At 40.3% G+C, this 26,057-nt stretch overlaps 1 protein-coding gene across 1 annotated transcript in view; it reads right to left on the bottom strand.

The window, feature by feature from the left end:
• The window catches only part of apbb2b (amyloid beta (A4) precursor protein-binding, family B, member 2b), a 54,421-nt gene extending 29,915 nt beyond the window's left edge, over nt 1-24,506 (bottom strand). The window contains exons 1-4 of the mRNA XM_015032266.1: nt 24,406-24,506; nt 2,414-2,505; nt 1,967-2,033; nt 120-1,193 (exon numbers count right to left, since the gene is read on the bottom strand). Of these exons, the coding sequence (XP_014887752.1) occupies nt 120-1,173 (1,054 nt within the window). The 5' untranslated portion in view covers nt 1,174-1,193; nt 1,967-2,033; nt 2,414-2,505; nt 24,406-24,506. The remainder of the gene's footprint in view (nt 1-119; nt 1,194-1,966; nt 2,034-2,413; nt 2,506-24,405) is intronic.
• Nucleotides 24,507-26,057: the final 1,551 nt, after the last annotated feature.

Below are 26,057 nucleotides of genomic sequence, written 5' to 3' on the forward strand. Positions count from 1 at the left end.
ACACAAAAAGTCCAGTGTGTGGCACTCAGCCTCACAAACAATCTGCCAGCAAATAACAGAAGCTATAAAGTTTAATACAATAAAGTCTTTACAGCAGGAGTCTGATTTTGTGCGAGTACCTGTCTCCTCGGGGGAGTTGCTGTCCTGGGACAGGGTAGTCCAGCTCAGCTCTTCATCACTGGGGTTCAGATTCTGGATGCGGTTCAACGCGCAGTCCGTCTTTGCTCCAGTCCTCCGGTCCTTCTTTGTCTCTGGAGAGGAGGAGGTAGAGGAGGGGCAGGAGGCAGCAGAGAGCAGGCGGGTGTCTTCTGGACTGCCTTGCCTTGGCGGGGAGAGCGGGGGACGAACCCCGGAGTTCTTTTCTGATTGGAGGAGCGCGAGGTTGGACTGGAGTTCGGAGATGATCTCAGAACCTGAAGAGACTTTACCCTCCTTCACGGGAGAATCGGGGTTCAGCAACAGCAAAGGCTTCTTCTCCTCCTCCTCCTCCTCCTCCAACTCTTCCACCACCTCATCTTCCTCCATCTTCATCTTCGATGGGATTTCCTTTTCGGACAGAATGCTTATGTCATCGGGCTCCTCCGCCTCAACGCTCAAGTCAAAGTCTAAATCTGCCGTATTGCCGTTCAGCTTGGTCTGGCCCGTCCAGTTAATGTTACAATCTGCATCAGATCCCGTTTTCTGCTCCGACTCGGCGTCGCTGGCAGATTCCGGCCGCTGCTCAGCGTCCAGCTCAAACGCATCCTCCTCTCGGTCGTTGTTCGTCAGAGAGTGACTGTCTTGCTCTTCAACCGTGTTAACATTGGAATCGTCGGCTATCGGTTCCGGATTGCACTCGGGGTCTGTCGGGTCGGGGTCGGTTGTGTTTTTATTGTGGTCCTGACCGGCTTTACGCAGCTGGTTGGCCCCGTTCTTGGCCAGCTTGGGGTTGTTGGGGGCTGCAGGCTGCGACGGGGACGAAGACGGCGATGCTGAAGGTGGCGCGTTTTCTCCGAGGCCCATGGCGGCCTGGATGCTCGTGAGCGCGTACTTTTTGCGACACTTGGGTGGCGTGGCCGAGCCTTGCTTGATGACGTCGCCGCTGAGCAGCTGATTGTGTGAAGAGCGGAGGCTGAGAGAGGTGGGAGGCGTGGCAGCAGGGCCGTTGCGATTGGTCACATCCACTGACATCATTGTGGCACGAGACAGAGGACCTGCAATAGAAAACGAATTGGAGACGAATACATTTGACAGTGAGTTTAGTTAAAACATTGTGAACTAAAATGCTTAAATTAACACAGAAACAAAAAGCTTATTTGTAGGATATTTGAAGATTCACATGATGACAGCATTATTCAGAAATCCGCTTTCCATTGCCATAGTTTACCTAGAAAAAATATATATATTTTAAGTCCTTTAATCCTCACCAACAGTTATTCAATACCTTTTAATTTAAAATTAAGCACTTTTGTTCAAGCTTCCTTAATGAAGATCTAGCCTAAAGCATCAGGGGTCTGAATAATTTATTTATATTAAATACAGGAAATATATCATTTATAGGTACTAACTGGATTAAAAGATCAGCTTCACATGAATGTTTTTCTGCCATTTTTCAATTTTTACAACTACTTCACAGCTAATTTTACAACGTTTCAAAGATGCTTTAAATAACAATGTGAAAGGTAAAGAATGATAGGCCATCTCTGGCAATTCTGTGTTCAGTAATATCTTTTTTCGAAAATGTGCAGATTGTTCAAACATACAAAAGGCGATGCTGATCATATTTCAGCATATTATACTTGCGCATAAATGTTGAAAACATGGTTTGTTTTGAGTGATAATGAACACCAAGAAAAATAAGACAAATCAAAGGATGTTTTTTTTAAATATATATTTGGCTCTTATTTTTTTAATTTCATGCATGAGAGTTTGTACCGAGCAGGTTAAAGTAAAAACTGGATATTGAGACTCGATGTGAATTTCCTACCTGTTGGGTATGAAGTCACTGACAGGCACCGCTCGCCGCTTGGAGCTCTGAAGACTCAGCTGCAGATCTGAGCACCACAGAGAGAAAAAGAGACAGCAAAAGGGATGATCAGTGAAGAATGAAAGGAATCCTGAGTACTTCTTGGATGGTCCTCAGAGACCCCATTCATCCACGTGGAACCCGACTGCCGCGGGTTTCTGTGGAAACCTACAGCTCTGTCAGGCTGCGAGGATTCTTGAGACATCGCAGAAACCAAAAAGGAAAAACAAAACAAAAAAAAACAAAAATGAATCTACCTCACCTCACGGTGTCTGAATCTTACAGATTATGAACAACACCAACAGCTTGTAAAGAATTAATTCAGGACCAGACTTTTACTTGGACTCTTATCAAGAATGCATGCCTTACAGGACATGTTAAAAGCAGAAACAAAACTTAATACTTTACCAGAAAACTATGACTTTTGAGAAACACCAGGGTGATGCAGGTCCATGTTGGTCGTCCGCAGGGCCTTCTTCGTCCACTGAAGCAGCAGTGCACTGAGGGAACAAAACATAAAACAGGATTAATAACAGAGCGCGAGGCAGGGTGAGCAGAGAGAGAAGAGGGGGTACACATAAGGAGGACAAATAAAAAGGTATTAATTATTCACAAGCACAGTCAAACATTAATACTCAGGATGGCTGTGTGTTTGCATATATACACCTTATGAATTTTGTGCAGGGCTCATATTTCATGAAGTCTTGCCAACAATGTGCTGCCTGGAAATATCATAAACTTAATGCCACATGAGACCAGTAAGCTCCTCTTCTTCTGCTTTTCTGCTTTCAAACACCATAATAAATACACGAACTTGTGCTACAGAAGCACTTATTAGGAGTCCAGACCAAAAACTCAGAGAGGGGCAGAGAAACATGCCTGTGGACAGAGAGAAATAGAAAGTCTGTAATCAATAAAAACATCCCACCGTTTTGGCAAACAGGACCTCATATGTGAATTTCAGCATCTTCAAAAGATGCACAACTAGGTTACACAGCAAACTGGCATCACAACAAAGTAATGTAGGGAATGATTAATGAGTTTTACAAACCTAGTTTCGTGGTAAATACGGTAAATAACCTGCAGTTGCCCCTTATCTAGTCCAGAGCTTAATTCTTCATTCATTATGTGTATATAAACATTTACAAAAATAAATATTAAAATTAATATTTTTATTCAACCAAGAAATTAAGTTTCTGAAAGGAAATGAAAGAAATAATAGATAATAGAATCAATTTTGACAAAATAATGTTTTTTTTGGGGGGGGCGGGGGGGGGACAGGGGGTTTGCATATTTTACTCTGAACATAAATATGCCAGTAGTGTGAATAATTTTGTGCTTTACTGCAGCACAAGATGTCGTCGGTGCCATTATAACAACAAATCTGAGCCACTGGACTTTCCCTGGTGTGTAAATAAAACCGTATTAGTTCTGCAATAAATACTGCTTTTCTCGTTGTTCTAAACGGCTGCAGGATTTGAACAGATATGCCAGAGTTTCCCTCTCACAGCCGGATTAGACAGTTAGACAGCAGGAGCCGGGCATCTTCTGGAAACAGCACATCAAGGACGATGGGAGAAGATTCAAGAGAGTAACTGCATATTTGGACAACCAAGTATACCCGTTATTTTTTAAACAGACTAAAGTGTGAGGCAACACATATTAAATTATTTCACACTTAAAGCTGTTCACCAGCAGATTTATTAAACAAAGACAGACCACGGGATTGCACAACTGCTACTTGACACCCATACTTATGTGGTACTTAGGCTGTGCTGTCCTCTGACTGCACAACAAACAAGCATCTGGTTTGATTGGCCAACCACCAACTCCACTGAGAGGGTGCGACATGTAAAGGGGCAGCTGTGTAATTTGGACCACCTGTACAAACTTTAATGCTTTTTTTTTTTTTTTCTTCCCCCAAATAGTTTGAGTTGGGACAGGTGAGATCACGCTGGATCATTTGTTAGATGAGGAGCAACATGGCAGGTGTAAGCATTTAAGAGCTCGGCCTGGCAATGAATCTTGAGGAACCGCTGCCGTTATTGAACGGCAGAGAAGTGGAGAAAAAAAAAAAAAAACGTATGCAAATAAATGTCTGATGTTACAGGCATAATAAAAACCCATGTATGACTGAAACAACCACACACAGAGGAGAGAAAGTTTCTGGATTAGAATTACAAGGCGCGCTCGGTTTCTTGAATCTTGCACCAACAAGCCTGCATACCGGAGAATATATTTAAGTGAGAGAGTGAAAACATGTTTGTTCAAAAGGGGGGCGGATGTACACTAAAACTAGCGAGTCATTTCTCCAGAAACATTGCGAATGACTGGTTTTTGAAGACCGGATGTAACACCAATAAAGGATCTGCGTCTTTTTCTAAAGCGGTGGAAGAAAAAAAAAAACAAACCACATATTAAAAGTATTAAGATTTAAACAACAAATCTGCTAATGATTTAGAACTATTTGCATTGAGCCAAAAACCAACATTTGATAACACTGTTGCCTTGAGGCCAGTGACGTCTACTGGCTACATGAGGGTGCTGATGGCTTGTAAGCTGTCGGATCTCCTCTTGATGATCTAACTGCTGGCAGGAACGGGCTGGAATATCCAAGCCTGTTCCAAGTTCCAACATAACGTAAAAAAAATTTAGCATGTTGAGCCTTCAAACCAAAAGTAACACTGGTTGAACATGCTCTTACAAAATCAAATCAATCGTAATAAGCCCACAATTTTCCTCATTAGCCTCTGTTGTTTCTTGACCACTAAGATCCATGTTAGGTATGGGCAAAAACTTTAGAACATGCTTCACTTGAAATCCTTTGTGGGAACTTCACAGAACTCCCTCTGGAACCAGAAGGGGCCTTTGTGTAAGCAGCAGTTCTCCCTGAAACATGTAAACACACTTTGATGTGAAAAAGAAAAAAAAAATCAGTGGAGTTTCCCCTCAGAGTTGCTGCTTCAACCTCAGTGATTATTTCACTGCAAGCTAAACGCTTCAGAAGCAAAAAAAAAAAAAAAGAAACTAAAAGCAGCTAAGTAGAGACTACATGTGGGGTGCCGTGTCATTTTCTGCCCCAAACACAGATGTCTGAGCTACAGATCTGGAGCAAAGCAGAACAACTGATAAACATTAAAACTACAACTTTCAACCCCAGAAATCCATCTGGTTGGGGGTTCCAACTGGACAGGATGAGTCTGTGAATGCACCGCCTCTTACGAGCCGCGGCGCATTGAAAGGCCTTCTGCTGCAGATAGGGGCTGCTTGGGGGCTTAATTACAGAGCTCCTATGTGGGAAGGGCAACCGTGAGACTGACACACACACACATACACACACACACACACACACACAAATAGTAAGTGTGAGGGCAAGCCATCCACATGGACTCACTTGTAAACAGCTTATTGCCACGTCAGAAAAACAAAAAAACAAAAAAAAAAACACCTTCAAAAACAAAACTACAGAGAAATACTTTATCAGCAGATTGGGAGACGGACGGAAATTAGATCTCCTTTGTTACATGGAGTAGGACAGTGACCTTTGACTGTTCTTGTGTGTTGGTGTCAGACAAACTTGGCAGTCTGGATAAAACAACAATAAAGGCAGCAGCTGCTGACACCCCACCTCTCCTGTCAGCCTGTCTGCCTGTCTCTGTTTCCTGCGTCACTGAAATCTTTTCCAAAACTCTGGAATGAGAGAATCCGCTTCAGCTCCACAAGCCAAATGGATGCCAGCCAGAAGTTTGATTGGCCTCTCGTCTGTTCTTACCGTTTATCTCACAGGTTTTTCAGCATAACTCTTCATAGTTCCTACATTAATCCTGTTCGCTTAAACTTTTTCGTCCTAATTCGTTCACCTTGGAAAAACTATTCATACCCCTTAAACTTTTCCACACCGCAACAAATATGATGCATTTTCCAGACCAGTCAATGATCGATTGATTACATCCCAGCTGCAAACCTACCAATACATTTCAATCCACTTTATACCTAGTTCACATGGTAAGATTTTTATACCGGTTTAGTTCAGATTTTCCCATTGCAACAATCTTAAGGAACCCAATAATTGGGATGGTTCTTAAGATCATCTTAATAGATATTCCTACAGTGAGTAATCTGGCCCGCTTGGCAGGACGTCAGGACCGTTTCGATCCAAAATCGGGGATGTTCAACAGGTCGGATTGTCTTGGCTTGACGTGATCCCCAAGGACAACCAAGATCGCAGCCTAGTGAATTTGACGTTTAGCCAATCAGAAAGTGAGGTGACGGAAACACGGAGGGAAATTTAAAATCAACAGAAGATAAAACAAAAACAACTGCTGTTGCGGAACAGAAAGTCTGGGGGACATTGGAAGCATCTTTGTACCGTTTTTTTTTTTGTTTTTGTTTTTTTAGCTAGACCCAGTCCGCCATCTTTGTTTACTCTGGGCAAGGAGAGTCTTAATGAGAGGATCAACCAAGAGGTCCATGGAAACTGGAGGAGCTACATGGATCCAATGCTTAGGGAGAAGAATTTGCCAACGGGACAACTATTGCCACAAATTTAACCTCAACAGAGTGTCAGTAAATAAATCTGATGTTTGTAGCAAGCCGTACAGGTTCACAGCAAACATGGAAGTAGGCGCTCTTGTCAGATTAAATCCAAAATGTCATCCATCATTTAGCCCTCCAGTTTTCAGTTATGCAATACTCTGTGATGCTGTGGCACAAAAAACTTGAGCAATACATTGACATTCGAATGAGACAAAATGTTAAAGTCCACGGGGTATAAATACTTTTTAAGATAGCACATGTAATCTGGCTTGCAGATCCTCTGCCTTTTCTTTGTTTTAGCAGAGATTTGCTGTCTTTTCTCATAAGTAAGAAGGTCCGTAAACACTCATAAAACCAGCCATTTCTCTCCACTGCCCTGATTTACAGCCATCTTCCTGCTCCTCCTCCTCCTCCTCCTCTCTCCCCCCGTGCTCATGAGAAAAGCCCATCTGTTTCAAAAGCGACAGACAAGGCAAGCGAACTGCAGCACACAGATGTTAGACTGTAACGAATAAATAAATTGATGCATGATAACATAATGGCAAATGACAGAATAGAGCATCCACATTGGTGCGTGTTCAACTTTTTGATCAAGATAAAGTGTATGCCAGTAGCACAATGTGTGGAATTTATTTCCAGAACCTTTGACAAGGACGGTTATTGATGTGGTCACTCTTCAATTACGATGCCACATGACAGCAAAAGAAAAATACAATTGTGTGCAGCCGAGCTGTGAAATGTCTCACAGCTCAACTCTTTACCAAAGCTGAAATTCAGCTAATTCAGCTACTTGACACAAACTTTTTGCATTAATAGGAATTGATTTCAAGTCCTTTGGTTTTAATGTAAAGCAGTAAATGGCTTAGAGTCTGCATTGCAGATTTATTTTATGAGCCTTTCTGTTAATTTAAATCTACATGGGCAGATCTTTAAGTAACCAGAGGCAGAAAAATGTGTTTTCACACTTTAAACACCAGCGAGGTCAGGAGGTTTTTTTTTTATTTTTTTATTTTTGCAGTTCACACCTAACTGGCAGCAGGAGGTTTTATAACAGAAAACTTTCTCGCAGATGGAAATACCAGGAAGGCCAGGAAGGAGAACGTCTGTCTACGGCACACGGGAAGCGAGACGTGACGGAGAAAGTATGCTGAGAACTGACTTTGTTTTCTTTACCACACGCTGAGAACAGCTGAGGAGTCATCCTGTTGTGTTGACAGAACGGGTCTGAGCACATCTACAATATCCAGGATCAAGAAGGAAATGGCAGAAAGTCAGCAGATGCTCTAAAAGATTTGTTGCAACATTTGCACACTGAATCATCCACTAATCTTTCAGCCTATTTGCTTTTCAGGTTGGATGGAACATTTTTCCACAAGAAACCCAAAGCTAAACTTGCTGGCTTCTTCGCTTTCCTCATCCCCGTTCCTCCTCAACACTTGTAGGCCGCGTGGCTTGAAAACAACGAATCCACAGCCGAGAACATTCATCCGAATGCGAGATGTAAAATCAACAGAAAGCAAAACAATTCAAGTTAAAGTTCAAAATATTTCCAATTACGAATTCCTAGGGTTTAAATGTTTAAGCAAAAGTACTCGGGCTGCACGATACCAGGCCAGGAATGCAAAGGCAAAGTCAACGATTAACCCACAAATCACAGAGAGAAGTAGTGAATTGATTAATACGTGGAAGGACAAAATGACTGATGGAAGGTTTGATTTGAACAGCCTTTCTGTTAATTATGATGACTTTCCACTCACAGTGAAAGTCATCATAATTAATCATCACAGTGAAATGTCATCATAACATGACATTTCAAATTAAAATATTACATCAGACCAATAAAAAAAAATTAATACAAAAATGTAGGCTTAAGGAAATGTATGCTTAACACCTGATTAGAGCTTGTTATTGTCAAAATGTGATTTTAACCTAACAAACAACCAGAATAGATTATTTATTGAATATGATGGACTCCATATGAACCACTACTGACTAAGCTGCTAATATGGGTATAGCCTTACATAAAGAGCATGAGACTGGTGGCGTAGAGGTCAGGACAACCTCCTTTTGAGTAAGAAGTCCAGAGATTGAACATCTACATCTTTTTTTTTTTTCTGCGTTTCTTATATATTGGACGGATGAACGGACAAATTATTTACAATCTTAACTGTGGAACAGGAAATAAAATCTAAAAATGCATTCCTTTCACATCCTATTGTCTACTTTAATCACATACATGCACGCATATTTTACCTGAATTTGCCATACGTCAGCAACCTGTTAATTGTGAGTTTGTGCTTGTAATGAATGGATGAAAACAAGGAAGAAGCTCAGGAAAAAACAGCCGTCGTGGTCCTGCTTTCACAGCTCATGGCGGAAGCTTTAGGGGGAATGGAGGGAGTTTGGTCAATAGCGGGAAATAACAGAGACAAAGCAACACTCTGCTTGAGACGTCAGCCTAAACAAACCACCCTGTGTACAGACAAACACGCACCGAGGCCTTACTTGCAGAGACAAACCCACAGTTTGAACCTACTTCTCAGCAGGCTTACAGCGATGGTGAAGGAAGGGCAGAAATAGCTGCACTGTAATTGCACTTGTGGAGCTGAAGTTAAAAGGAGACTTCAAGGCTTCAAGCATTCTGTGTTTTGAATAAATGAGTGCCTCAATGTGCTGTAGTCGCACAGCTAAAGATATCATTTACTGCTGTTATGGTTTTTCATGGTTGGGGGAGTAAAAGAGAAAAAAAAAAATAACCACAAACAAAAGAAGAAAAAAAAAGAAATGCGTGAGGAATTTTTAGGGTGTGCCAAAGAATCCCAGGCATGTCTGAGTGGATGAGGGTAACTGGGGGCAAAAGAAGTGCAGAAAGCACACATGAATGCACCGTGCCCCTTTGAAACACCTTCAAGTGCTGATCAATTGTGACCACGTGTGTCTATGCACACAGTAACCTTTGACCAAATGCAAACTATGAGCTGAAACAATGACAAGGCAAATAAAACATAAAAAGGAAGAAATGAGAGGCTTATTTGACCAAAATTAATCAGTTGGACAAAAACAAGGAGTTTCTTCACATTTACTCCCTTGCATCAGTCAACACTTTCTTATGTGGCCAAGATGAATAGAATAAAAGGCTGTTGACACACTTAACAAGTCAATCCCTTAAAATCCTGTGATAAAGAGGGGGTGGGGGGGCATTTGCAACAAAAGCGTCAAACATTATCCTGCTTCGGGCAAACTGGTGACTGTGTGTGTAATGCAACCCTGCAACATTCCCATTTATCTTTTATCTCTTAGAAGTATGATAAATGGAAGACACCATTTATCATACTATGGACTTGCTCATTAAGCAAGTCCACTTTGCTTAATGAGGAAACTCTTTCCCAACCCCACTGCTGAAAGCACTAATTAACAGCAGGAGTACACCTGCTGGTATTTATTTTATATTTTATATATATACATATATCACAGATTTTTTTTTCCTGGATTTTTTTTTTTTCATCTTTACACCCTGCAATACAATGTAGTTTTTTTTTTGTTGTTGTTGTTTTTTCTTTCTTGCACAACACCACCTGACAGGAAATGTTAAATATCAAATTTGGATCTCTATCCACTTATTGAATGCACCATATCTAACCACTGTCAGATCTCTGCAACACCAACCTGTATTTTTATTTATTTATTTATTTTTTTACTTTTTTTAACCATTACACAATGGCCCCCACTACTCTCCATAATCTATTCTATCTCAACAACTTTAGATCAGATCCTAACTAAAAACCAAGTTTTTTAGGAAATTAAAGTTAACTGGCCCATTATGCTGAATGTAGATGCATGACACTTGAGTTGTAGTATTCAAATATTGTGTCCAAGCAGTCCTTTGTAATTGCAAGAGCCAACTCACTGATATTGCAATTTCAGTATTTCCTCTGCAACTCCAATTATTAGCGACAGTGAGGTATTTACAAATAACTCATAGAAGTATGAAAGCTTTATGAAGTTATTTTAAACGGAAACATTTTTTTTTTAATGTTGCCTATTTTGCTTCAGCACAATGGTAGATTCTATTCAAGCTCAAAGAGCTAAAGGCAACACTTGCTAGCAGCGCTTAAATCAAATCTAAATCCCTACAAACGTGTCATCATTCCCAATAAGCCGAAGTGTTTTACAACAATGACCATCATACACATTTAAAAAAAAAAAAAAGTGACTTGCCTGAAGTTTAACAGATATTGTGTGTGTATCCTGGCAATACCCCAATGATAACATCATTTTGCCACTCAGACTGTTCTACCTGCAGCAGACGGCGCTCTGAGCAGAAACCCTGCCGTAAGAGAGCAGCATAAAAACATCTACACTATTAAAATCAAAGACAGCGTGGCCCATTGTGCTTAAGAAACAGCACCTGAGGCAAAAGAGAGTTGGATGCTATTAAGGCAAGATCGTTACTGCGTTTCAAATAAACTGCTGTCCAAGTGCTTATATCTGCTTAAGGTTATAGTTTTACTTTGACAAGGCAAGTTTGTGTTTTCTGTTTTCTTATTAGACAAAGCTCTTGAAGCAAAATTCCCTGTGGTTGTACTTTTCTCATTTCACAATGAACAAGACGAGGAGCCATGTTAAAAAGTCTTCCACTTGAAGCAAAAGCACGCAGACAGGCAGACAGACATGCACAAAAGGCTTGTCAGATTCAAGGCGAGCCCAGAGGGAGCACAGAGACCCATCCTATATATAGCTGTGATGTGGCAGGACATCCGAGAGGAGAGGGAGGTCTAGACATAAACGACGCAGCACTTAGTCTATGAGTGTCAGTGATTTCAACATGCTTTTTTTTTTTTAATCACATTACATTAAAAAATGCAAACTGTATCTCAAAAGACTGGCTTAGCATCACAGCCGAGCCTAAGTTTGCAGATTTTCTAGATTTTAATCTCTGAAAGGAAATAAGATTTTACATAAAAGTGTGCTAGCATGTGAGAAAAAGATATCAAGGCAGAGTTAGTGGATCAGAAAGAATGACTCAAGGGAGAAAGAATGACCCTTGTCTGCCAATGAAACCAACAAGACTACTAAAACAGTCGCTGGGTTTCTAATGCTCTTAATCCATCCTCTTCCTCGTGTCATCGTTTCCTCCTCCTCTTTTTCTGACCATCCCTTTTAATGTTGTTACCAAAAATGTGCAACAAACATTTCTGACTGAACTCAGATTTCAAGACAAATGAGCCTCCAAACCAAAACTGTCAGAAAAAAAAAAAACTGCACAACAGAGCTAAAGTCAGTGCATTAGTGTTTAGGTAACCTGCTTTAAAAATGTTAGACAAATACTATTAACTCTCCTGCGCTCTTAGGAGACAGGTTCATTGGACCCCACAAGCTTTTTTACCCTGTGCAAGGTCCGGTGGAGTCGCACTGACCCCGAGTGCTTTTAAACATTTTGTTTGTGTGTGTGGTTTCAGCAACTGATGGTCTGACGGGACATGCCAGGCCTCGCTTCCCAACTCGGACATTAAGACCATGGAGGGTTAAAACTTTCAGATGCTATTTCTTAAAAGGTAAACGCTAGCTACAGAACTTCTAAATATAGCATTATGTCGTAGCAAGCCGCTAGCAATGTTAAGAACTTTGTCAACTTAAAACTATTTCAAGTTTGTTCATCAAAAATGAATGGCCACATAAATTATTTGCAGATTGCTAACGCATGTCCCGTTATATAAAAACCTAATATATCCTGCAAACAGTGCTTATTGTGATTATTGGCACACTGATAATGTAACAACTTTATGATATAATCTGCAGCTGCATTACTATTTAATAAATTCCATGTAAAGATTTCATGAAGAGGCTGGAACGTCATCACATGCTTGCCCAGTGACTCAGTTGAGTCTAAATGCAAAAAGCGACTCGAGTCAGAAACCTAAACGACCACAAGGACTGGAGCTGTGATTCAAGGTTTCTGTGACCCAACATCCTGAGCATTCACAGAGCAGGAATGTGTTTCATTCAATTCAGGCTTCGGCCTTCAGCGTGAGGGTTAATTGTTCCAACCAGAAGGAAGAGCAGGAAGCAGCGAGCCCTTAAGACATCTAGTAAAGAGGAGGATGTCTCAATGTTTCACATGGGAGGTGGGCAACATCATCAACTTTAACATCAAGACATGATTATAAAAGCCCAGCCTGTGGTGAAAAAGCAGCAGTGCAACAAACCCTGTAATGAATCTGTCAAGTAGATGGTGAAACGCAGTTTATTTTAGTGCACTAAGTATAGTAAGATTAAGCTGTGACAAGAACTATAAAAATGGACCTGTGAAACCATTGCCTTCAAGTTGACTCATGCAAAGAACTGTTTAAAACAAACTTTAATTTATGGGCAAAATAATAAAAGCAAATCTGCCAAACGCAACAAGACAAAAGCTGCATCAACAAACCCTGTGAAATTACTGATATAAAAGGGGTTTGAATTGTACACAGGAACCACAACATTACATCCAGAATGGACACCGAGTCCATTAGTGATTTATCATGTTTGAGCTTTCTGTTCATGTCTGACAGGAATCTGATTAAGACAGATCTAGCAACACGTAGGCCTGTCACAATAACACGTTTTTCTGGATGATAAATTGTTCCAGAGGTTATTGCGATAAATGATAATATTGCTGTTTTGAGACCATTTTAAAGTAACATAATGGTAAAACAATAATGCAAGAGCACATTCTAGAAGATCAGTAAACTTCAAATTCTAATGAACATTTAACACCAGCACTGGAAGACAATTTAAATATCCAAAGTAAATAAACAAATAAAATTAATTTTGAAGTCTTTGCAAACAAAACTGTCCTTCAAAACAGGGCTAGTTGAGACCAAAGAACCAAACTGAAGACTTTTATCATCCAGAGGGGGGGAAGGTAAATGATAAATCATGCTAAAGTAAGTAACTGAGTTTGTTTTAATTTTTCATGCAATTAATTGATTTATTGATTATTTTGACAGGTCTAGCAACACACATAAAGCAGCTGTGAAAACATCAGTGTGCAGACATCAGATCAGCTGCTTAAATATTGCTCTTACCAAGTCACATTACTAAAGGCATAAAAATGCAGCTCAAGCAGTCAACATTAGGTAACGTTGGCACTGGCTTTCTAATATTTATGTCACATTACTGAAGAAACAAGAAACATTGAGTTACAGATGAAGTTCTGCAGTTTACCGCATTTTAGTTTCTACTTGTAATTACTGCTTATGAAAATAATGCAATATTTTAACGTTTTATGGGAAAATTATAGGCTATGTGGGCTCTTTCACTGGTTGGTGCTGTGTCTTATCTGACAAACAGCACAGACTGTGCAGAGCTACAGAGGCCTTCTCTGTGCAAGTTACAAATTATAATTAATGCAATCAAACATTGAACAGTAGGACTGTATATAGGCTTGTGTAAGTACACACATTCAAATCTGAAGCGTTTATATTCACTATTACTGTTATACAAAAACCACTGCATGCAAACATCAGGTGGGATACAGTGAAATTATATTTTATGCAGCAAGTCTGTGGGTTTAAGCTACAGTATGCAAATCACTGTGCTATTTCCCACACATTAAAAAGAAATATTGCAAATTAGCCATGATTTCTTCAAGGTGAGAATGAATGATGTTGGGATAACAGACTAATAAATCCCCAACTGGTATGAATATGGTGCTGTAATAGAAAATATGCCAGAAAGCAATCACTCTAAGAGTATTGATACCACAATTCCCTTACTACGTTTAAGCCTGGACATTCATCATACACCTGGCAGGTTTAGTTTTAAATTCCTCCTTTAATGTTTCTTCTGACTGAAGGTGATGTTGATGTTTTCAAATGATCCAGCCAGAGACCCAACTTCAATCTCCTACAAAACGTTTTGAGGGAGGATTAGGGTGATGGCAAAGGCAACTTCCAACCCCAGAGCAGACGTGGAGACAAAGATGAAAATAACAGTAGAAACAAACACGAAGCTGCTCGGTAACTAAAAGCATTCGATTGCTATAATGCCAAAAAAGATTCTTCTAGTCATTGTCAAGAAGGCTGTAATTTTTGACATGCCACTTTTTTAAATACTTAAATTAAAACATACATGTTTGCCTAAATTCAATCTCCTTTACTACGAATGTGGAAAGCCATGAAGATGTTTTCCTGAAAAGAGGGGGAAGCAAACTGACTTGGAGAAGGCTTCAGTAGATAACAGGAAGGCTAAATGTACTGGAACAATATTGCTGCTCTGCTTTATCCTTTTGATCCTTCAACCTCCGTCTGTCGTAAAAGATCACAGAGCAACGGCACAAAAATGCACTCAGACACTATCTAGGAAGGGCAGATACACCAAGTATTTTCTCTTTGCTTTAAGTTAGTAAAGCCATCACTTGTAGAAGCAGCTTGAAAAGAAATTGTGACTTGCCAAGCATGAGATTGAACGTAAATATCCTGCTGCCATGGGTTCCATTTTTAGCATCATTTGACAAATCAGATATTTCATTCATGTGTAAAAGAGCAGTACTTAGTTTGATGAAGTATAAAGCCTATCGCTTCTACAGAAGAACTTAACAAGTCCACAATAAAACACACAATAAAACCTGAGGTAATGACAGTTAGCTGCCTGCCAGTGTCGCATTTTGCTGGTGGATAATTCACACGTATGCGCCTTTAGCTCGAGCTCGAGCCTTGGCTTCGAGTGGACTTGAAGCTCGCCAGGAAGGGTTTTTTCTTGATTGCAGGAATCTGGCTGCCTTGCGCCTCTGCAGACATCTGTGGCCACACAAAAGTTGTTACCATGCTGACTGCACACCAGCACTGCACATGTTGGAAAATGAGATTCTGGTCTCATAGAGTGGCAGTATATTCAGAGAGCTGCAGACATTTTCTGGGAATAATTCAATCCAAATGGCCTTTGTGAATAAGATTGAGGGGAAACAGACTTTGACAGCAATCTATTTTGCAGCACTTGGCACTGGAGATAAGCCTTGCTACTAGGCTATGCTACAGTTAGCTTAAGCAAAGACAATACAGTCACTGAAATACATTCTCCATCGAGGAGGAAAAAGTCACAACAATCATTTCAGTCTGAGGCCAAGTAGGACCGAACTAAAACACACATAAAATGTGACATAAAAAGCAGAAATGGCTTGCTTACTGCAGGGAACAGCTCTTTGCTTTTTTTATTGCACCAACGTGACATTTGAAGCAAAACATCTTTATCTGTGAGATCCCGTTTGGGTGATCTTTCTCACAGCTTTTAAAGCCAGCCATCGGGAGAATCCAGAGTAATTTTGTTGCATTGTTGTGAATGCCACTGGAATATACTCTCCATCTAGGAAAGAAATCATTGTTGAGGATAACTGTTTCTACAGAGTGCTTTCTACTATATATATATATCTGAAGTTTGTTTCTCCTCACTGTCTTGATATCAAGTCAGACTAAAGTCAGTGGGATTCAGTCAGTGGGTCACTGGGATTACTAAAATGCTTTCTATTTCAATAGAGAAGTTATTTCTGTTTTTTAAAGTCACAGGTTTACATAAGCGAAGCAAACCCACGTGATGTTGTCATAGCTTTGAAAGTTTCTGATAAGTTGACTGATCATTGAAGTTAATTAGAAGTACAACTATGGAATATTTTTAGACGACACTGCTTCCTTGTGTGAGATCATTAAAAAAAATAAATAAATCATGCAAGTTATCAGGAAGACAGTGGACCTCCAGGAGTAAATCCTTGGACTTCATGAAGTAAATAAAAGCTTGGGGATGTCCATTTCATAGTCATAATGTCATAATCTTCAGCAAGAGCGACACAATGATTAATGTGTTTTGGTGTGAAGTGTTTGTCTTAATGAACTGAAAGGTACCCACCCATAGTTTGTGTGATTGCCTTTCAGGTGGTCGTGCATTGCAGCAGTTCAAACATGAACACACAACTCTGCCTTGCACAGTTTGCATTCAACTAGATGTCGCGAAACAGAAACAATACTGTCCCCAAAAATTGTCTTTAGTGGTTAAGAGAAGTACCAGCAGTTAAATTTAACGGTAGCATATTTTTCTTCTGTAGTTGATTACACTGATAAATCCTTGCAGGCCTACATTGTCTTTCTATGAGATCTTAAACTCAAAATAGTCACTATTCTTTAAAAAGTTGACATCAGAGTTCATCTGAGTCATTTGTTGTTTTGTTTTCTGTTATAGTGTCTTGCAGCTGCAGCTAAGGGGGAGTATTACTTTCCCACATGTAAAAGATTATAAAAGCATTCATAATTGTATGCAGATGGCATACATTTTGACCCAGTGAGCTAAGAGCCTTGATTTTTCAACCCTTACAACATCTCTAAAATTAGCTGCAACAAGCCAGAAAACCTTCTCTTAACAAGATGCAATCCAAATTAAATCTTCAAATAAAAAAAAAACACATTTGAAAGATGTTTCCAGATGCACTCATCTGAATTTTGTGGCTTATTTCAAGTCTCAGTTGTTTTTTTTTGTTTGTTTGTTTGTTTGTTTGTTTGTTTGTTTGTGAAGCAATGAAAAAAGTTTATTCAATCACGTAATTGAAGATAGTATGACCAGCAGCAAGACAAAACAAATATCTCCGACTCTGTCTTGAAGCATGCAAAGCCCTCCTTTAGCTCAGACATTTCCAGTCAAAATTTCACAATCTAAGATCCGTGAAACTGAGCCTGAAAGCTCATGAGAGGTGAAGACGAGCAATGCTGCAGCCTTTCCGTTATCTGCTTCAGGTCTTGCTCTCTCACACAACCTAAAAGAACCAGAAACATATCAGAATCAATCATAGAAGATAAGCTTCTTTTCCACTCTGCGCACTTGCATTGTAAGCATGAAGGATTGCTGTACAGTTAACAACTGGATGCCACCATATGCTTACTGTTGCTACATTCTGGTTCAAGAGACGTTGCTGCAAAGTCAGTGACTCAATGCAGTGTGATGCGTTTTCTGTGGTAGAAAGCTTCATCAGTTACCATAATAAACTGATTTTGATTGCTGAGTTTTATTTCTCAGGATTAAATTGGAACGTCTGTAACTGCGTACGACTCGACTGGACTGACTACATATTTTCTGGATATAAACTGGATCTGTCCGTCTTGTAAAATTCCTTTTTGAGGCCGTGCTGGTTGTATATCTGATATCTGATATACATAAACTAAACTGAATTGAATTAAATACCTTCCTACCTCAACAGTGCTTAAGTGCTATTTATTGGCAAAAGATTAGATTTCATTACTTTGGAGAACGCTCAAGTATTTCATTGAGACACCACAGCAATCGTCAAACTCGCTGCAGCTGGCCAGCTTACAGAGGCACCAAGTGGCTTTGGCCTTTACTGCCTCTTTCATCACGTTTGAGCCTCCACTTCTGATGACAATATGTTTGTGTTCATGAAGTCAGAGTTAAGAGCGAGGGAGGAAGGTAAAATAAAAGAAAAACTCCTTACGCAGCTGAACCGCCAACAATGGGGGGGGGGGTACGCATGCGAAAGTGCAGCGATGCGGAAAAGACAACATCAGAAACAGAAACATGTAAACAGAGAGTGGATGAGAAAGTGTGAGCATGTGTGCACCGGGTGGGAACATAAATCTGCCTCTGCTGGGAGTCGAAGAGGCGGGGGCCGCCTTCGTGTGCAAAAAGTTCATCCTGGTCTGCCTTGCACAGGTAATTTGCAGGCAGAGCAACATGCATACTCATGAGTCATTTTCAATACAGATTTGACAGCAAGAAGACAGTTGCTCAGTGAGGGCTGTCATAGCGCACACACACGCACACACACATATATGAAGACAGAAAACAAAGATGCAATGTAGAACAGAAAATGAAGTGGGTGAAAATCTGTCAAAGCAGACAGACAGAGGGACAGACTGGGTGGAGGGGAGGGAGATGGGGGCCCTATCATTCATATTCACAGCCTGCAGGATGAACAGGGCCTCTGTGCTCCTTCTCTGTTCAAACACACCTCACGGTTGTCTGCTCCCTGCAACAACAATGCACACGCGCGCACACACACACACACACACACGTACACATACACCAGCCTGCCTGACAGTGAGCACAATAACCCCATTGAGAAACATCGATAAGGGGTAGAAAGACAAAGCGAAGAGAAGGATTGACAACGCGCATTACAGTCTCCCGGACCACAGCAGCTTATGAATCTGCAGAAACTGCAGTGCAGCAATCTCGTCAACTTGACAGGCCTGGGACGCATTTGCTCTCTGTTGTTCTTAATCTGATATTTATGTAAAAAAATACTGTGTATATATATATATATATATATATCCACGCCAACATCTGCGTTTGTACGTAGTTTGGTCATGGTAAATCGGTAGTATTGTTTCTCAGGGGGAAAAGGGCGGCGATTGTTGATCTCTGCCCTCTTTATCTGATTACTCTCACACACACCCACAGGGAAGCAAGCGTGCACCCACATGCAAACCTCTGAGAGTTCTCACTAGGTGTTGTCCATGACCTCGGCCACACACAGACTCGCGGGCTGGGGCCGCGAGGCTAGGAAATCTCTACTCCAAACACAAACGCATTCCAAGCCCTTCAACCTTCAAATTTCATCACAAACTCCAAATGTGTTTTATTAGGATTTTATTTGCCCAACTGACACAAAGTGGCCAACAACTGGGAATTTAAATAAAAACTATACATGGTTTCCTCATATTCTTTACTTACAATCCAAAACCTAAAACATTTATGCATCCCTTCTCCACCCTCATCCCCCATTGTCAATAATTTCTAGAATCACGTGTAAAAGTTGACATCATAAGTTTCTTAGAGGTATGTCTGTGTCAGCTTTGCACATCTAGAAACTTAAACGATTGCCCTTTCTTCTTTGCAAAATAGTTTTATAATCAGTCAGATGGCATGGTCAGAGTCTAAACATTCATTTTCAAGTCTTACCACCGACTCTAAATTAGATTCAGGTCAGAACTTTGAATGATCTTGTAATGAAAGAACAAGTTACTCCTGGAACGTGATTCCTCACCTCAGCCTCAAACGCTCAGCGCCTCCTAACAGGTTTTCTTCCAATACCGTCCGCATTGAGCTTCATCAACTTCCCATTTCTGGATGTCTGGATTTCCTAAAATACCAGGGACCTCTTTGCTGCTTCTGTGATTAACTCTCTTCTCACCAAGCCTTTCAACAACCACGATTCAATAAACGTTTTTTATGCGCTTTCTGAGGTACCGTATTAGAAAAGGTTGATGGAAAAAAATCAAAGTCCAAGCCTCCAGCATTGAGGTGAGGACTTTCTCCATTTTTCTGAGATGTGTGGTCAATGCTAGTTTGCCGATATAAATTATTAAAACCAAAGAAAAAATGTTCACAGTTTGGCGTATTTTTTTAAGAACATAATTGCTGTGTTCCTTACACTTCACGATGCCGATTTTCTCTGTCAAACATCTGGGGCCTTCACAGAACAACGTTATGTAAACTGAGATTAAATTACACACAGGAGGACCTGTGTGTAAGCAAGCAACCAATTCCTTCTGAGGGGAATTGGTTGCACTGAATTTCTTTTGGGGCTCTCAAAGAAAAAGGGGGGGTGGAGGGAGCAACTGTAATATTTTCATATGGGGGGGGGAATTAAAACCACATTTCTATCCATATCTTGTGCTTCATTGTGCTGGTCTAGCTCATAAAACCTTGATACAATACAAATTAATATTTGGTTGTAAAGTGAGAGAAAGTAGAGAAAGTTATAACAGTATAGGTTTGTTTGTTTTGAACAAATACATTCAATCTGCAAAGAGAAGTAGAGGACGGCTTTACGTTTTACAAGCTAACGAATTTAATTGACACAGATGTGTTTTGTGCTCGAAGGTGCCCGCGTGCTCTTTTTTTTTTTTTTCCGTTTTCCACATAAGAGAGGTGACAGAAACTATGCACAGGAGGGGCCGCTTTACAAACTGAGGCACTTTCATAAGTGCAGGGCGAAACAAACAGGCACACAGGGAACAGAATGCAGTGCTTGGCCCAAAACTCGGCCCATAAATGTCCAAGTCACTTTTTCCATATTCAGCAACTCCTGGTGTCGTACAGAAAAATGCCAGAGTGGGGGAGGGGGTTCGTGACGAGGAAAAGAGGGATGAAGTCGGGGAGAGAGAAAGGGAGGAAGAGGGGGGCAGGAAATAGAACGAGGGGCCGAGTATAAACCAACTTAACAACCCAGGAGTCTTGAGCAATCAGCAATGACATCATGCAGACTAAAGCCAGGTCTGAATGAAGAGCAGAAGACTGGAGAGGAGGCCGATAGGACAGAAAGGGAGGCGAGACAGACGGTGCAGGAAGAGGATGACAGTGCTGCATTTCCACTATGGTGGTTGCAGCAGCCACTGACACGTTCAATTTTGTGGTTTGCACAACTTCACCAAGCCAACCAAAAGCCACAGCATAAACAAATCAAGAATGCAGAAAGATCACCACCACAGCCTGACATGCAGATTATCATCACTGCATAAAATAGAGGAGGAAAATGTTTAAAAATCTCAGTGTATCACATTCTGCTTCTTTCACAATGCTTTCAGACTGTTGTGTTTTATGAACTCCTGAATGTACGCGCGGGGAAGACGCGCGTTAGTGCAAATGTGATGCAAAAACAAATGCATCGGCGCCACGGTAACCAGGAGAGAGAGGCACGGCGGGAGAGAAGAAATCCCAGCGGCGCGGTCCAAAAAAAAAAAAAAAAAGCCAATTCCTTTGGTAGATGGTGTTTTTGACAACTTTAGTCAAAAACACACAACAGACTCAACATGAGCTACAAAGCCGACCCGTGCGAAAGCCAATCAGGGCTCCTGCAAGTTTTTAGAGAGGGCTAAGGAACAAAAACATACGATCTCCGTTCAGCCCCTCCCTACCAGCAAGAAAACAAAAACAGGAAGGTTTTCCACAACATTCAAATGAAAACACATAAACAACCAGATAAGCGACTTCGCTTTTGCATAAAACAAACAAGTGTATTATCTGAAAGACCTGGCAAGAAAAGAAGCAGAGGAAGTGTGGAAGCGATTAAGCAAGCCGGGGTCCAGTCAGCACCAAGCACCAATGCAAAGCCTTGGCCTCGCTCTCAGGGGCTGCGCAGCCCATACAGCAACAAACTGCTCCGGTATTATGTGCAAGTCAAGAGAAACACTGTTATGTATTCCCTGTTCATTTCACAATACGCCATTTATGGTGCTAAAATTGCAGCCCTACAGAGAAAGCTACAGTGGAGAAAACACGAGGCTCAGTCATTTGTGGCGAGCTGGTGAAATTTAAACGCATTACAAATGAGTAACAACCTGTTTAAACTGTAAAAGAGATTTGGTAAATTGATTTAAGAAACACCAAGACACCTTTTTGCTTTCAAACTAAATATTTAGAATTGGGTACTTGAGCAGCAATGGCCGTGTTAGCAGTTTTCCCTGGTGCACTTTTTCCTACCACTCAACTTTCTATGGATATATTTTTAATAGAAAAATCTGTGAACAGCCATTTTCTTTGGGAAATTACCTTTTGTGGCTTCTGTGATTTCAAAAGGCGTCTTGTGGACATCTGTACATAAGACTACTTCCCCATAAACCTAACCCGGACTAAGAGACTATTTGGCGGCTCAGGAAACCTTTGAAGGTGTTTTCAGTTAACTATCCAATTAGAGTGTAACAACACGAGTTTCCAGAAGTTAACGTTTTCGCAGTGTTCTAATTTTCCATCACAGAACTTTGGGGTTTTCATTATCTGTAAGCCATAATCAATAAAATTACAAGAAATAAAGGCTTGGAATATTTCACTCGACATGTGATGAATCTGTATAGATTTTGGTCTTCACTTTCGGAAATGAGTGAGGAAAAATGCTGAACTTTGTGCAGTACCGTGCATTCAGAAAGTATTTGCAGCGCTTCACGTTTTCCACTTTTGTCAATGTGATTTCCTGGTTTTCCGGATGCATTGTTATCTTTATGTTATTCTGCAACTCAAAAATTTGACTGCAACACTTTTACTAGCATATTTAGTCATTTCGGAGGTTATTTGTTTATTAAACTTTTCTATACTAGCATTGTGTGCCTGCAGCAGTTTTGCACCCGTGGCATGTGGGGTGAGGTATGTTATGTTTTCCAAATTTTAAGACGGCATCAAAATGAAAGAGAATTGATGGACCGACACCTTACTGGACACTGCAGCTTCCAGCCTGCCTGGGGCGCTAAGAGCCAAATATTACAACAGTAGAAAGCATGTTGTAAGCTGAATTATAGAAGAGTCCTATCAAAACAAAGAGGATGCAAGCTATTGTTAGACCTCCACTTAAGAAAACTCCTTATTAAATCAAACTAATCAAGGGTAGGATGCAGGTTTGTGGAATACTTTGTAGCCATATGTGTCCATATATGCTGCATGCATCTTAGGTAAATGCTGTTAGGACAAAAACAAGTAGGAGCAGAGATCTGAGCAACACTTGAGCGTCGCTGGTGAGCGAGTCCAAGAAACAATCATTATTGTTTATTTTAAAAAGAAATATTCTTTAAAAACTATGAGGCATGTGTTTAAACTAAGCTTTGTAGGACAGATCTTTTTAGACATAGTGAAAGATTTTTGTTGGATTTTTATTAAAAGTGTTCCTTCTGGGATTGTTAGCTATTAAATTCTTGGCCATTACTCTACTGGCTGCCTAATCACTTGTCTCAAACCAGAGTTTTCTCTGTCACTACTTTAAATGGTGAAAACATCCCATATGTACACTAACAGAAACAAATTTTAGAGGGAATGTAAGAATTACTACAAGCCATTAATAAAGCCAGCCATTCATTCTAGCTGCTAAAAAGAAAGATCAACCGTCAGAGACATTTATTGAAAACATTTGAACAAAATGTTGGGGTGATTCTGGGTCAGAGATTTTCACAAGTTTTAATAATAATTGAGGAAAGTAAAAGATTGCCACAAATTTCCCATTTTAAAACACTGTCTGGATTTTTGATGTACATACATGATTTGGGTAGCAATCGCAAGTTATAAATGAATTCTAATAAGTTTGTTTGTTTGTTTGTTTTTAGATTGTAGTACATTTTTTAACCAAGTGCATAGTTATAGTAAGTAAATGATCGTCAAAACAAATAAAAATAATTCTTAAAAAATAACTCTTCTGAAACACCTAATCTACCAGCCCCAGTAGTTCATCATCATAAACACTACTTAACAAGTTAAAACATGCATTTAAACCACGATTGTCTTTTTATGAAAAAGAAATAGAACAACTAAAGTTAACCTAAACAATATGGATGTACACATAGGTCATATACAAGCTGGAATTAGTTTTGCTGCATTAAAAATGGACTGAATGACAGAAAACTATGTAGTTGTAGCCTGGTGGTGTTTTGCTTAGAATTAGACCGGAGCAGCTCAAAGGAGCTCGGAGCTCTCGGAAACGGGATATTTTTTCCACGCACGCCGCTGTGTGCGTGTCCTGCGTGGAACAGAGGTGCGTCCGGCCAGTGTTAAAAGCTCAGCGGTGAACGCGTTCATTTAACCCGGCTGTGTTCCGACTGTCTCGTTCTCCGGTTCAGAAACAACTCACCAAAAAAAAAAAAGCTACAGGAGCAGACGCAGTGAGTGGAGCTGCAGCGGGGTCATGTAAAGAGACACCCAGTCATCTGCCGCTGCAGCCTCCGAGTCCTTCCCTCTCCCTCCACCTTGTTTGCAACACAGCGGGCCCCCCTCAGATTCCTCCGCTTTTCGGTGTCGTATATAAGAAATAAAGTTGACCGCGTTCTCTTGTCTCCCTTTTTTGCGTTCAGAGCGAAACAACTTTCAGGTATTCATGCGAAAAATGACCCTCATAGCACATCACTCACCTCCTCTGCTCCTCCGGTGGGTTCGCGTACTCCTCGGTGGGCTCTGCTGCTGCCACTGCTGCCTCTTCCTTTCTCCTCCCCTCCGCTTTTTTCCTCCTCCTGGCTTCTTTCCGCTTCTCCTCCCTCCCAGATGCAGCTGATCTCCGGTAGGAGGAACCGAGGGACGCTGCTCCGGAAGTAAACAATCCTACTTTTTCTTTTTAATTATTGACCCTTCACTGACGGAGACGAGGAAATTAATACCTCTGCTGGAGATTATTACAGTGCAGGGTTGCTTTGATTTCAGCAGCAACCTTTAGAAGAAGCTTTAATAAGAAAAACAGAAATAAGACATGTTCACAGTGGAACAGGGCACATACAAAGCTGTACATAAAGACTGCCCTCACAGTATTTGCACATGTAAAAGCTTTGTGTTGTTAACAGTGGCAAGAATTTTATTGGTTCAAATGTGAAGTTAATAAAAAAATATATATCCTATTGTCAGTACAGTCAAAAATAACATTTTTCCACATAAAAGCTTTATTAAATATGAGCAGAAATTAAAGACTGACTTGATTGTCTTTGTCACAGATATTGATATAATTTTCAAGTGTATGAGGGTAAAATAACTTTTTTTTTTTTTTTTTTTTGCCATACTGGCTGATAAAAACAATTCTTTGTTTCTTTGTCTCAAGAAAGTCAGACCAATATGAGGAGACGGAGGTGAGCATGTGATCTCAGGAAGACAATGGTCCTGTGTTGTCTGGTGTCGTCTTTTTGGCAGAGCAGAGGACAGAAGCCAGATTTTTGCTTTCATCGGAGTCCTAAAATGAAGAAAACCGAGTTCTCTGCTTCATGCACCTTCGAGAAGTAAGATGGCCGAGATGGCAATTTTGAAATAATGGGAATGTAATAGTGATGTCAAAACTCTAAATATGTCTCCTTTTGCTTAAACTGATTCACCAAGAAACTTTATTTAACCATTTTTTAAATAATCGTGGCTCAATTTCGCACAGGACTGATTTGTATTCCATACAAAGCACTCCACAAACCTGGTGCCATTTAAAGGGGAATAAACAGATTTCATAAACTGTATTGCCAAGAAATATAATCAACCAAGCACACATTTCTTTACTTTCTTTGCTAAGTATTGTCAACGTAGGACAGGAATATTGGATGAAGCTCTAAAGGTTGCAAAGGCCTCTCTTTTTCTAATAGCACACAAATAGGATGTGGTAAAAGAAGGGAAATGAACATATCCTTCCAAAACAACAAGGCAAAGAGAACAAAACTGTTAATGTGACAATAAATTTAGTGAAAAACAGGAAATGTAAATGCTGTGGAAAAGGATACAGATGTGTTTCCTTTTTAACATGTTACAGCCGCGTGTGATTTATTATGTATCTAAGTATAACTTAAGTATAACAATATCTCTTATGACACAGATGCTTGTTATCTTAAGCTTAAGTATTTTTTTCTAAGAAGTAAACACCTTATCTGAGCTGAGGATTTCACTGAAAAACTATATTCATTGTGATATTACAAGCAATGGAGGTACATTGAAGTCCTTCTTGGATTTCCTTTCAGTTACAGACTGATTTTTTTTAAAAATATTAAAAAATGTTTTCATCCTTGCTTTCTTTTTGTTCGATTTTTAGATGTAAATCTTAAAT

Source organism: Poecilia latipinna, unplaced genomic scaffold, assembly GCF_001443285.1.
Source record: "Poecilia latipinna isolate Pla-1442-1.1 unplaced genomic scaffold, P_latipinna-1.0 Scaffold237, whole genome shotgun sequence".
NCBI classification, from domain to species: domain Eukaryota; kingdom Metazoa; phylum Chordata; class Actinopteri; order Cyprinodontiformes; family Poeciliidae; genus Poecilia; species Poecilia latipinna.